We start from the raw sequence: 14280 nt of genomic DNA on the forward strand, positions 1-14280 counted from the left end.
CCCTTGGTACCCCACAAACAGAACGAGCTCTCAAAGCCTCCAGAGCAAATCTGTCCTTGAATTGTCACTCCAGAGCCTGGAATGCCACAGGCAAAGACATCTAGAACACCCAGGCCACCCTAAGGGGAACCATTCTAGAAATCTTACGTCTGCCCTGGGAGCAGCCTTGCCAGGGCCTCCTGTTTACATCCCCAAGTGCCCTAGACCCCTGAGCCTCAGACACATGGGGACATGTTGTACTGGGTGAGCCTCAGGCTCTCTCCCACCCCCTCAGGCCACCCATGGGTCTCCCTTCTGGACATCCCACCCCAGGGAGAAATCCTTACAGGCAGTCAAGCCCCACAGCAGCCTCCTTCCCTGGTGGACCTGGTGTCACCAAAAGCCCAGGCTCCCTGCATTCTGTCTCATCTACTCAAATACTGCAACTGGACAAGGCTCCTGCTGCCCCGGAGCCACTGGGCTATTATGTTCTTTTCTTTTCCTTTGGCAGCCTCGCAGCCACACGGAAGGCCAGGGCGGGCCACCTACCCCTTAGTTCCCGTGGGCTCCCCCGGAGCGAGGAAGGTTAAAGCCAAGGGCAGGGCTGGAGCGAGTGTGCATTGCACACGCTGTCCCTCAGCTGACCCTCCCTGGCCAACGCTGAGAGCCACCCATGGCCACCTCCAGGCTGCACCTGAGGATCTCACAGGCCAGCCTCCCAAAGAGTCCCTCTCGGCTTCCTACACTGAAGACTGAACACGGTTTTGTATTCGATTCCTGGGGCTGCCATAACAAAGTACCATAAACCAGTGGCTTAAAACAACGGAAATTTGTTCTTCCCCAGTTCTGGAGGCCAGAAGTCCAAAGTCAAGGTGTCCGCAGGGCCACACTCTCTCTGAAACCTGTAGGGGCAAATCCATCCTTGCCTCTTAGCTTCTGCCATTTTCTGGTGACCTTGGCTTGTAGCAGCATCAATCTAGTCTCTGCCTCCACCTGCACAGGGCCTCCTCCTCTGTGTACCTGTCCCTTCCCTTCCCGTAAGGACACCATCATATGGGTTTTAGGCCCCACCCTACTCCAGCAGGACCTCATCTCAACCAACTGCATCTGCAATGACCCTATGTCCAAATAAGGTCACATTCTGACATACCAGGGTCAGGACTTCGACATATCTTCTGGGGGGACACAATCCAACCCCAAATAAGTCTTGCAATGGCCCACACCGCCACCTGCCCGGATGCCCTCCCGCTTCTCCACAGGCCCCACCTATACCCGCCCCCTTGGTGATGCTTTCTGGTTCTTAATGCTCTGGGCCTCACGGGGTCCTCTCTCTGGCCCCCAACTTGCTCAGTGTCCATGACCATCCACACTGAGCTGTGATAAAGCACAGACCCTGCCTCCTGTGGTGGTGACCTTAGCGGGCGCATGTGTGTCCCATCTTCCCCTCTAAGTTGACATCTCCAGGGCAGGGCTATGCCTAACACCTTCTAGGTGCCCACCAGGCCTGGACCAATGCTGAACAGAAGGACACACAAGGCAGGCCTGCAGAGTCACTCCTTCAGAAGCCAATTTCATGCAGCGTGGGTTTCCAGTCGGCCTCCTAGTGCAGTCCCCATTGCCATCCCTCCCCCACCTGGCCTTGGCTAACTCCAGCTCACACTTCAGATCTCAGCTGTGAGGCCCCATCCCATGAGAGGCCCGTGACCCCGACTCCTTTTCTGCTCCATGTTCCTGAGGTACCTGGCACCTATGTGGCCTATGTCCCTCCATAGATGATGAGCTCCTAGAGGCCACACGGGTGTGTAACAAGCAGTGACACCTGCTACAGCATGGATGAACCTAGAAAACACCATGCTGAGTGAAAGATGCCAGACACAAAAGGTCACATACTGTGTGATTCCACTTACATGAAAGTCTAGAATAGGCAAATCCACAGAGACAGAAGGAGACTGCGGTTGCTGGGGGAGAGGAGACGAGTGGCTGGTTGGGGGAGAAATGGAAGGCGAGTGCTAAAGGTACAGCATTTCTTTTTGAGATGATGAAAATGTTCTAACATTGGCTGTCCTGATGGCTGCATATATCTGTGAATCTACTAAAAACTACTGCATTACACACTTTAAATGGGCACATTGTACAGTATATGACCTATAACTCAATAAAGATGTTTAAAAAAATAATGAAGTGTCTTTGATTCTTTTCTTTCTCCAAAACCTTAATTAAACCTGTTGCCTATTTTCATGCTATACCCTCAGTCTGACCATTTCTTACCACCACCCTGCTGCTCCCCATCGCTTCTCCCCCAGCCCAGCCACTGTCATCCGTCACCTGGATTGCTGAAGTCCCCCACCTGAGCTCCCTGCTTCCATCCCTCCCACACCATGTGTCCCCACACAGTGGCAGAGTGATGGGGCATCACTCCTCTGCACACCCCCCAGTGGCTCCCATCTCACCAAAGGAAAGGCCAACACGCTAAGGTGACCTGGAGGCCACGCCATTGGATGGATGGGTGAGTGGATGGATGGATGGGTGGATGGATGGATGGATGGGTGGATGGATATGTGGGTGGATGGGTAGATGAATGGATGGGTGGGTGAACAGATGGGTGGATGGGTGGGTGGTGTGGCAAAAATAGAAGAACTTCCCTCAACTCAGTGGCAAAGAGTTCCAGAAGGCTGGAGAGGACCAGGATTCAGAACCAGAGAGGTGCCTGGGAGTGGTGTGTCTTCAGGCCAAGTCACTTAATCTTTCCAGGCCTATTTCTCATGATTAAATGTTCCCAGAAGAGCTGCCTTCCCAGCTTCTCATCATGTGACAGCCACATGAACTGAATTGCTGAACTGAAGATTCCCCTCTTAAAGACAGTAAGATCTGCCTGCAGGGGGGAGGTGAGCTGGGCCACGGTTGGCGGGGAGGTCACTCAGGTAGGAGACTACAGGAGCTGAGCCAAGTGAGCTGGGGGAATGATGGCTGTGCTGATGACTAGGGGGCCACCCACACTGGGGAGAGCCTGGAACACCAGTCTAAGGAGGAAGATAGGGTTCCTAAAACCAGGCCTCCCTGATCACTGGTGAACATTTCTGAAAAGGCTTGAAGACCCTCGGGCTTGAAAGAGGTGGAGTCTCCTCACCCCTGCTCCCTTCTAGAACCAGGATGAGCCACAGTGACCAGCTCCAAGAGCTGCCCAGACATCCTGGGCTCAGGGTTGGGGACGCCTGCCACCCACAATGAGAAGATCCAGCTACCCCACCCCTCTAGTGGGGAACCCCTTCTGCTGGCAAGGAGGAGGCCACAGAAAGTGAACCTCTCTGCAACATGCAAAAACAATCCACTTAGAAGTCCGTTCTTCCAAGCAGCTTCTGCAGAGGATCAGGAGGTGCCCCATGTCCTGCACACTCCCCTGCTTGGCTCCTGCTGTGCCCAGGGGCCAAGACTGTGTAGGGCTGGGGCTCTGGAGGCTCAGGAAGAAACACAGCTGAGCCTAAGGTGGCAGAGCAGGCTGGTTGTGGGTTTCTGGCTTCTCAGTGCATTGTTCTGTACATCACACAACCACCCAGGAACCAGGCCTTTGTGTCCTCAGGATTCACCCTCTAACTGACTCTGTATCTAAGGCACAAGCCCCAGGGGTTGGTAAATTCTCCAAACCCAGGCGGCCACCGTCCTCCCTAGAACTACTGCTAGGCTGGGCGGCTGCCTCCTAGAATTCTCTGCCCCACCAGCTGTCCATCCATTCATTCAACACACTTGCCCTGGTGTGTCAGCAGAGCTCCAAATTAGCCACTGGGGCAATCGCACGGGCTGTGGGACCAGAGAGGACCAAGGAAACAGGTGCCACCTCTACCCAGGGAAAGGCTATCATCAAGGAGAGAGACAAGAATTGCACATTCAGAGCCAGCAACTGCTAAACAATCTGGGGTCCAAAGCTAAGGAACTGTAGTGGGTTGACCAGTGGCCCCCAAAATTCACATCCACCCAGAACCTAAAAATATGACTTTATTTGGAAATAGGGTCTTTGCAGATGTAATTAGTTAAGATGAGGTCATACTGGATTAGGGTGGGCGCTAAATCCAAAGTCCTTGATGTCCTCATACGATGAGAAGAGGACACGGAGAAACACACAGACAGGGGAGAAAGCCATGTGTTGACAGGGGCAGAGATTGGAGTGACAAAGCCACAAGCCAAAGAATGCCAAGACTGCTGGCAAGCCACCAGAATAGGCAAGGAAGGATGCCCCCTGGAGCATTCAGAGGGAGTGTGGCCCTGCCAACACCTTGATCTTAGACCTCTGGCCTCTAGAATTGTAAGAGAATGGATTTCTGTTGGTTTTAAGCCACCATGTTGTGGTAATTTGTTACAGGAGTCACAAGAAATAAAATAGAAACCAGCACCTAAACCCAGCCTTACGAAACCTTGCCGACACCCTCGCACCCTAAGCCGATCATGTCACCAGCCCACGGCCCCAGTCCCTGCCCCACCATGCTGGGGTCCACACGCCCTGAAATCTAGCTCCAGCCTCCCCCAACAACCACTCTCCTTTCCTCTGTGCTCTCAGGCTACTTATTTTTAGTCCCTGATTATGTCTGCCTTATATGGCTCCCTGTTCCTACCAGGAGCGGATTGTCTCCTCTCCTGCTTCATGAGCTCTCCGAGGACAGAGAATCCCAAGGATATTAACAGCCCTGAGCAGGAGCGGCAAAGCTGATGGATTCCCCTGGTTGGTCATGTGTCATGATATTTGAGGAAACTGGTGGCAAATGTCAAGTTGCAGCACACTCGCAACAGTGATAGCCTATAATTATTGACACAGTCCATTTAACCTTACAAAGTATTTGATATCAAAAAATATTTTAAGCATCCAATAGCCATTTTCTTATTTTAGCCACATAACGGCCCCATGCAGTAAATAGGGCAAGTGCCATGCTGCTCATTTTTTTTTTTTTTTTAAGAGACTGGGTCTTGTTCTTGCTCAGGCTAGTCTCAAAATCCTGTCGCACCTCGGCCTCCCAGAGTGCTAGGATTATAGGCATGAGCCACCATGCTCGGCCACCATTTTATGGGTGAAGAAGCAGGTGCAAAGATAGTCAGCGGCTTGGTGGCTTATTTGTGACAAAACCAGCACTTTCCTGAGTCCTGGTGTCCCTACATGGGGATGCTCTGCCACTGCACGGGCAGCCTCAGGCGAGGAGGTACTTGGCAGAGTGGCCACCGGCCTAACTACCAACTCGGAAAGAAAACCAAAGCAGGAAAAGATTCAGGAAGAGGTGGGTTCGCCACCGGACCCCTATCACTGCCACAGCTTCTACCCAAGCTCACTCTACTGAGAGCCCCAGGACAGGATGGCCTCCCCCACGGAAGGGCGGGTGCTTGGCCCTTCCCCCATTTTTTCCAGACCTTTCCTAGGTCCCTGAAAGCACTGCTGGTCTCTTGACGTCCTGGGTAAGTGCTAGAAAAATAAGTAATCTTCTACTACCTGACACTTGAAATAAAGGCAGGAGGAAATGCAGAGAAAACTGAGTAATCAACAAGCTGGCTAGAGGCCTCTCTGGTGGGTGCAGTCGTGCCAGGACCTAAGCACTGCGCAAATCGGATGCACATCAGAGGTATATTTTCCAAGGAACAGCTTTGTCAAGGCTTTACCTACTGCCATCTAGGGAAAATGCTATGGTAGACAACTGGGCTGGCCTAGGTCCTAACCGAATGGCGAATGGCCACTTGGAGGAAGACCAGGGGCTGCAGATTGGGCAGTGATCCCATGATGGGGGAGGGGGCTCCCAAACCCCAGGGCTCTCCCCTGGCTTGGTTCTGGGCTAAGCTCCCAGAACAACCCACTTCCTACAAGCCCAGAACTCCAGGCCAGACTTTGCCTGCACCTGTTTGAGCTCAGAGTGCAGTCCCTGCTCTAGAAGGATCAAAAAATATCTGAGAGTGACGAGGGGAGCAGGGGCGAGCCAGAAGGGAACAGGCCAGAGTCTGTTGGGGCCTAGGGAGACAGAAACTTGACTCGGCATTCAAAGCTCTTCCCAACTGGCCCCAACCCATCAGGGTGGCCTCATCTCCCCCGAACACGAGCCCTACATTCTAGTCCGAGCTGGTCTCATCTCATCCTTGCCAGTGCAATGCCCTGAGCTTCTCTACCTCCTGGCTTTGATCACCATCTTCAGATGTCTCTGACTGCCTGCACAAATCATCTACTCATTCATTAGACATCATTAAACGCCTTCAATGAGCCAAGCGCTGTGCTGTGCTAAGTGCCAGTGATGCAAAATGAGCAAATTAAACAAAAGCACAGCCCCTGTCCTGTCACAGGTGACAATCCAGGGATAGTCCCCTCCCTCCAAGTTGGGCTGAAACCCTGCCCCTCAGTGAGGCCGACCTTCCCAGCCATCCTCTGAACTTCAACCAGAGCGTAGGCTGCCGGGGGGGTGGGGGGGTGTTAGTTACATTTTTTTTCAGTGTGTGTCATCTCCCCAAATAGAAGGTCGGCTCGTGGGGGCAGAGAAACAACCCATACTGCCTGCACAGTGCGGCCTGGCCAAGGCCTCCCAGGGCTGAGGAGGTGTTGAGAGCTGGGCCTTATGGGGAGGGGCCTTACGGTCACCTCACCTCTCACCCCTACTTGTCATATGTCCCATTCCTGCTCCCTCAGCTCCTGCGTATCTGAGCTTCTGTCTCACCCGCGTGCGTCTGTCTGATCACATCCTGCCCTTCACCCTTAATCCAAGTCCACCCTGCTCTCCCCAACATTTCAGGCTGGGTTCCCCAGCGAAGTCCGCACCTCCCATTTCCTCAGGACTCTGGCCAAGTCTCTCCTCTCTCCCCAGGGTGGGCCACACAGCCTGCACTCACTCTGTGCTCTGTATACTTTGAATGGGAAGAGGTGTCAAGCCCTCTCAAGGTTGTGAAGGAGAAGGACCCTGGGGAAGGGAAGGGGAAGAGAAAAGCCTCTTTCCATTTCTTAACACCCTTGCAACGAGCAGGGAGGCTCACTCCACCCAGGCCACTGTCCCATCCACAGTCCTCCGGGGCCCCAGGATCTGGAGCTGGATGCAGCAACGGTGACAGTGCTTTCCTGTGGTCCTGACGGAGTGATCTCAGGAAAGACAGGTTCCTTGGATGGCACCAGGCAGGAGCTGCCTGCCCAGCACTGCGGTCTCATGATGACCTCAGAATCGGACCACTGGGCACCAGCTAGGGGAGGGCTGGAGGGCTGGCGGGGAGGAGGCCCCTGGAAGGCCCTGGGCTAGGAAGTGTGAATGTCTGACCTCCTGATAGCTCAGGCACTTTAATTCTGGCTACATTAAATTGATTTAATTCTGATTATTAATTAAATTGAATGAATGACTGCATTTAATTCTGGCACTTTAGCTCTGATTCTGCCACACAAGCTCCCCACCCTGAGACTGGACGGTTCAGAAACGGCTGCTCTGGAAGTCCTCTGTGGGGAGGGTGAGGAAGTGACAACTGGCAGGCAGGTCTCCAAGGCGGCAGAGTGGGACACCTGGGACCTTGACTCTGAGTACAACTCTGAGTACAACCATCTTTGGGGCTGGAGAGGGATGAGACTGAAAGCAGATAGGACAGGACTTCCCTGATCCTAGAGAAGGATGACAGCACAGGCCATCCAGACCAGGAAATGGATCAGCAAAATCGGACCCATGCCATTGGTCACATCATGCCCACCACCTTCACCTCCTGCCGAGGACGCCAGGCTGGGGATGAGCCCAGGGGACTGGGACCTGTGGAGCTCTGGGCAAGTCCAGTTTGGTCGCCCTACAGCTGTGCTCACCAGGGCTCCAATCCGTCCACTCATCTGCTCACACATTCAGGAGGGGGAAGCTCAGCTCTACAGCCCAGCTCCTGAGCACTCAGAACCAGCGGACTAGTTACTGCCTCTGTGTCGTGATTTAGGAACTTCGGGGAAGACTTTTCCCATCAAATGGGAAATCCCACCTTAGAGGTAGATACCCTGAGCTAAAATTCTTCTGAATCCTTTGAAACAAAGAGTGATTGAGAAAAGTGGCACCGAAGTTTGGCCAGCAGCCCCCCATGGAGTGAGCTCTGTGTGTCCTGGTAGCAGGGAGTAGAGGACAGAGCAGGGTGCCAATGGGGTAGGGAAGGGAGCCACCAAGAGGGAAGAAAGGAGCCAAGCAGGTGGACTGGATGCAGGGTCGGGAGACAGACTCCTCCCAGCCAAACTTCTCCTGAGATGGCAGGTGAGGGCAGGGCGGGGCTCTGCGGAGCGGGACTCCCAGTGGGAGAACAGACACCAGCTGGTCAGCTCGTCCCTCTCGCTCATCCCCCTCACCCCAAGTGAGTCCCAGAGATAGGCCACGAGAGGGCACAGGCATCACAAAGGAGGACCTGAGGTGGTGCCCGTCTCCATTCCACAAGGAAGGACAAGAACCAAAACTGTCACCGGGTCACTCAGGCCACATGCCTACTGTGCCAATTTCCACTTAAAAAATGAATCCTAATGGAGTCTACAATGCTTTAGCCATCATAGCCTCAATAGGCATTTGTTGAATAAATGTCTTAGATGATGGAGCACGGGGTTGGATTTTGCCCTCTACTCTCCGGCACCCTGGCCTGAGGGGCAGGCTGCTGACATTCACTGTGATAAAAACATGGGTCCCTTGCCTTACCCCCCAGGCCTCCTCTCTCAGGCTTTGCCCAGTTCTGCTCCAGCATGGGAGCCCAGGATCCTGTCTTGGCCCTACCGTTCAGTACCATACAACTCGGGGCAACTGCCCCCTTCCTCCCCCACAGGGCTCCCTCGAGGATCAGTCTGGTTCCTTCTCCTCTGTGGCCTTCCACGTCCTCTGGAGTAATACCTGGTGTAGACCAAGATCCTCCAGCCTCATTCTCCAGCGTGCACCCTGCTGCACTGGGGCTACTGCGTCCACCTCTAACGCATGGTACCCACGTGAGGTCCCTCAAGGCTTCTCATCAGAGCCACAGCACGCCTTCCACAAGACCTACCCCAGGCCTCCCCGGTCCCCTCGGTGTTCCGACACCTCGGCCACCCCACCTCCCACACTCCCTCGCACTCCTCAATCCTTCCCTCCCCTAGGACGCTTCGCTGGCCCACGGACACACTAGTCTTCTCTAGTGTGGAAAGAAGTTTGTCTCTACCTCTACAAACCTGTCCACTCCCGCTTACTGTTACTGGCCTTTAGACCTCCCAAACCTAATTTCTAAAAGTTTCTACGTCTAAATACGTTGCCTCCACATCCTCACTAACTGCTCTCAAACCGCTCATAACCTGTCAGTGACCTGGCTGTCAAAACCAACACCTCCTCTTCTCAGCAGCTCTGTGACATTTAATCCCGTCGACCACCCCTTCTTCTAGATGATGTCCTTTTCCGTGGCTTCTGGGCGCCTGTCTCCTCATCTTTCTGAAATTCATGTATCATTTTCTTCCTCTTCCTGCTCCCCAAATCCAGCATTCCTCAAGGATCAGCCCTCGAATTTCTTGTCTCCCTGCTGCAGCCCCCCAGCGGCCCCCTAGCCTCACTCCCATCCCACTTTCCTCGTAAGCTGCAACCCCGCCGCTCTGCCTACTGCTAGGTCTCTCTTTACAGACCTCCCGACCCAACTGAACTTTCAAAATCTGTTCTTCCCTCTTTTGTTCCTGGTCTCTTTTTCCGGGAAGATCATTCCTCCAGTGACCTCCATGAAGCCTGGGGGCCCTCTGCCCTGCCCCAGCTCACCAGGGCGAGGAGTCTGGTGGATTCTATGCCAGCGCCTGCCAAGTTGCCCTTCTCTCCTCTCCCACCCAGCGCCTGAGCCCACGCCCCGTCACTCACCTTCTGCCGCGGCCGACTAACCAGCCTCCCCTCCTCCCACCCCTTCCTCCCAACGACAGCCAGGTGGATGTTCCCACAGCCCTCCCCTCAGCCCCACAGCGAGGCCCTTCACACCTCAGCCCAGTCTCCACTCCCAAATAGATCGCCTGGCCCGACTTGCGTCCGCCTGCCCTATGGGAGACAGAACGATGGCCCCGTTCCTGGTTCTCCCCAGAGCCGCACGCTGCTGACTCCTGTTCCCCTTACGTGAATTCCCTTCCTGCTGTCTTCCCACCTCTGAAGCCTACTTTCTTCAAGGCCCAGCTCATGTGTTCCCTCATCTGTAAAACATTTCCTGATCACTCAACTCAAGATGACCTCCTCACTTCCTTCAACCCCACCTCACTTGTCCTGCACCTCCCTTGTGACACTTACGTGTGTGTTATTTGAACAGGTGCAGCTACATGTGAGATGGAAGATGCCTTATCTCCCCTACTGGCCTGTAAGCACGACAAGGATGAAAAATGCCTGCCTGATCCCCCTAGAACCGTATCTAAACAATAGTAGGGACCCAATAAATGTGGGATGAGTTCCTGGATGATGAAATGCAGCGTGGTGTCTGAATGAGAAAGGGCTTTGCATATTTGAGCGGTATTTACACATCAGGGTTGTGCCACGAGCAGGCCTGGATTTGCGTTTGGAACATGCCCAGGAACTACACCGGCAGCCTGCAGCAGCAGACCCCATCCCTTCCCGCTCCCCCGGCCGCCACCCTTGTTCCAGCCTGCACCTAGCCCTGGCCCCACAGGAAACAGCTGTCCTCCTTCCGTGTCCCTGGGGGTTAGCCTGCTTCCCAGCCCACCACAGCCAGTGAGCACCGAACGGCCAGCTAGATGCAACTGGCCTCACTGGGACCACCCTCGGGGGATGAGGGGGCAAAAGCACTGGCCAAGGAGTGCAGAGACCTGGATTCCAGCTCTGGCCTACAATGAACAAGCCATCTGACCTTCACTGTAATACCATGATGTAGGACAAAACCAGTATTTCCCAAACTGCAGTTCCACAGGCCACCAAGAAAGGTGTCACTTTCTGGTGGAGACGCATCCATTGTCATATCCCAGGTTGGTGCTCCACAAACTCAACATGGGAAACTGAGACTAGATGCTCCCTCCGGGCTCATCCAGCCGTACCGAGCTAGGAGTCAGGGAACTAGCAGGGATGCAGCTTCAGGGGGCTGGAGAGGCTTCTGGGGCCTCTCCCTCCCCCAGACCCCTGAGCTCACTACCCTCTCTCAGCAGCCCTCCCACGGTGGATGTAGCAGCTGAGTTGCCCTATGGAAGAAACTGGAACATGGGCCTCTTTCTGGAAATAACCAGCCTGGGGTGGGTGGGGAGGTGGTGTCCTGAGTCACCCCACACCCTCTCTCTCATGGCAGGGCAGGTTGGCCCCGGGAACTCACAGATGGACAACCCCAGCAGGCACCCACTGCACACCATGAGGATGGTGGGGCTGGGGCAGAGCAGACTGGCAAGTCTGCAATCCAGGGCTGGGCAGTGTGGAGGAGGGACGAAGGACGGATGGACACAGAATCTGCAGGTCCCCCATCTCTGTATCAAGCACCAGGAAGAACAACAGGAAGCAAAGATGCCCCAAATTCAGCCTTTAGCAATAAACATCAATGGCTTTAACCCAAAGAAATGCTCTCTCGGCACCATCCACTCTCAGGGGAGACGGGAAGCACAGCTCTTCACCCTGCAACCCTGGGGAAGCTTCCCCTGGGCGGCCTCACCCACCACCCCACTTCACCCCCTTCACACACACCTGGCAGGCAGAGAGAGGTGTAGGAGTGCAGGCGGGGCTGTCAGAGACAGGCCCAGGCGGAGAGAGGAACCCTGAGAGCAGCCCTGGCCCAGGTGGGCCTCTGCTTCTGACCTACCGCCTGACCTCAGTTAAGTCTCTTCATTTCTCTCGGTTTCCTTCCCTCACCTGGACAAGGAGACTGACCAAACCATCTCTAGGGTTCTTTCCCCCATCCTTGAACCGGCCTGTCCCCAAGCCAGGTGCCCGAGACAAAGAGCAGGACCCTGGCAGCTACACAAGACCAAGGGTGACAGGTCGGGGGGTGCAGTCCTAGTATTGGTGCTAGTGACTGATGGCCAGTGACGGAGAGCACTCGAGCTCCTCACAGGGGCATGAGAAGAGGGGACTGTGGAGCCCACTGCCCGGTCTGGAGGGACATGGGAGCAGCATGGGGAAAAAAGAAGGAAGAGAAGCTCTGCAGGGCCCCACCCTAGGCAGTAGGTGGGGAGGGAGTTAGTGACATCTGCTGCCACCCAGCCGAGGGGCGAACACAGTGGGGAGGGAAATAAAGACACAGCGTTGGGGTGGGAAGAAGTCAGGAGCAAAGGTGCTACCTGTGGGTAGGGTGGCATTTACTGGGGTGGCACAATTCCGGGGAGAAACAGACCACTAGGGAATGCTGTCATTATGGGGGCGTGAGGAAGCCAGCCCTGTGGGTGGCACCTCCCAGCAGGAGCAGGGGGGAGTGTGCAATCTACAACTGGAGCAGATTAGTGATAAAATCTACGGCCCAAATGGTGGCAGGAGAAAGCAGGGGAGCTCCCACCCTGGCAGCCAGGCCCAAGGCAGACACACATGGCGGGGCCGGGGAAGGAAAGGGAGTACAGAGAAAGGACGTCCACGCAAAGCACCTGCCTGCCTCTTTTCCCCACAGCAAGAGCCCTAGCAAGCCCCATGGAACATTCCAGATATCCAGTTCTCTTGGTGGGAGGAAAGATAAGGGATGTCCCTAAAAGGCTAAAAATTCCCGAGGCCCTGCCATGTGGAAGCTCAGTGAGGTGGCAGCTGGGCCGGGACTGGGCTGGAGCAGAGGAGGGGCTGCGAGGGGAGAGGGTGGCAGTGGCCTGGGGCTCGGGATCCAATTACACGGCTGTTTCCATACTTAGCCACCTGACAGCCACTTGGAACACTCACCACTTGAGCCACTGCAGCCCCACAGAGCCCAAATTAACTCAAGGGCAGACAAGGGCAGGGCCCAGCACATGCAACGGCTGGAGCCCCCCACCTTACGTCTGAAACCCCCAAAGGAATGGCTTCTGTTCCTGCCCCCTGCCTGCCCTCCATGCTGGGACTGTGCCCTGCAGCCCCTACTCAGACTCAGAGACCAGAGGCTGGACTCCAGGCCCCCATGGTCTCAGGTGCAAAGACCAAGGGCTGGGCCCAGTGTAGACGGCACGGCAGGCGAAGACAAAGCGGCAGTCCTGGATTCCTAGGGGGATCCCTGGAGCAGTCCCAAAGCATCCCAAAGGGGAGCCCAGCCTCAAGAGCCTTGGGAACTAGAGAGGTGGCAAAATGATCTGGTGTCCCTTCCACAGCCTATAAATAACCCCCATGCAACCCAAGCCACCACCCCCGCTACCCAGAGTGCTGAGGTGTGACAGGGAGCCCAGGCGCAGGGGCCAAGCCCACCAGGAAAGCCCCCTGAGCAGCAGAGGGCCCACTCCACAGTGGCTCCCACCCCTCCCCTGAACTCTGCCCAATCCTGTCCCCAGCCCGACCGCCAGCTGTGTTGGATCCTTTCAAAACACCACCTTCAACTCTGCCTCACTGTTCCCAGAACGACCCCAACTTTGCCCATCGTGTCCCCTCTTCCTCAATCATGAAACCCATCCCAGCTGGAGTCCAGGCCTCGGCCCATCTGCCACCAGGCGGGAGGGTCACCTGACAACCTCCAGCTCCAGGACTACGTCACTTTGTCCGTCTCAGAGGCTTCCCCAGCATCAACTGGCCACTCCTCTCTCTGACCCCCAGCTTAGGCCTCAGGCCTGGGCGCCCCTCTCAGGTCGCCGCTTCCCCTTTCTCAGGCCTCTCTGCGAGCCATCACTGCCCTTCTCCCCAGCACCTGCTCCTCTTCTACCGCAGGGAGAGAAGGGTGAGGACAGTGAGACCAGCAGGGAGCAGGGGTTTGCTGCAGGCCCCACCCGGCCCAGCCCGGGAAACAGGAAACCTCAGGGAGAGCTCTGGGGGTGCAGTCTGGGCCTGGCCGGTGCCAGGGTGGGACATACCTGCCTGTCCTGAGAGCAGGAGCGAAGCCGCCAGGCAGCAGAGCAGGACCCGCACCCTCATGGTGACTGCCAAGAGAGCCCAGCTGCTCTGTACCTCTATTTATAGGGCGTGGGTGGGGCGGGGCCGGGGAGAAGGGTCACACAGTCACTGGGGCAACTGGGCGGGCACGGTGGGGAAGACGCCCAGACCCCAGCAGGCTGTGCGGAGGCCTCCACCGTCCCAGCTGCCGGCCCCGGAAGGCAGGGCCATGCTGCATTCTCTCCCCCTACCCCCCAGCAGCCCTGGGATCACATGACATGGGACACATAGGGTGGGGGTAACAGGGATAAAGGGGGGCATCCCCTGGGCTGAGGCCTAGGAGTTCAGAACTCGACTCTTCCCAGAACTGGTACTAACTTGACCTCAAGTCTGAGGCAGGTCGGGGACCTTGGCA

The 14280-nt window shown here is 55.7% G+C and overlaps 1 protein-coding gene across 2 annotated transcripts in view; it reads right to left on the bottom strand.

The window, feature by feature from the left end:
- SRL (sarcalumenin) overlaps positions 1-13923 on the bottom strand; it is a 35110-nt gene extending 21187 nt beyond the window's left edge. For both annotated transcript variants that reach the window (XM_045542453.1, XM_045542452.1), the window contains exon 1: positions 13847-13923. In XM_045542453.1, coding sequence (XP_045398409.1) covers positions 13847-13907 — 61 coding nt within the window. In that variant the 5' untranslated portion in view covers positions 13908-13923. The remainder of the gene's footprint in view (positions 1-13846) is intronic.
- Positions 13924-14280: the final 357 nt, after the last annotated feature.

Source organism: Lemur catta, chromosome 2, assembly GCF_020740605.2.
Source record: "Lemur catta isolate mLemCat1 chromosome 2, mLemCat1.pri, whole genome shotgun sequence".
NCBI lineage: Eukaryota > Metazoa > Chordata > Mammalia > Primates > Lemuridae > Lemur > Lemur catta.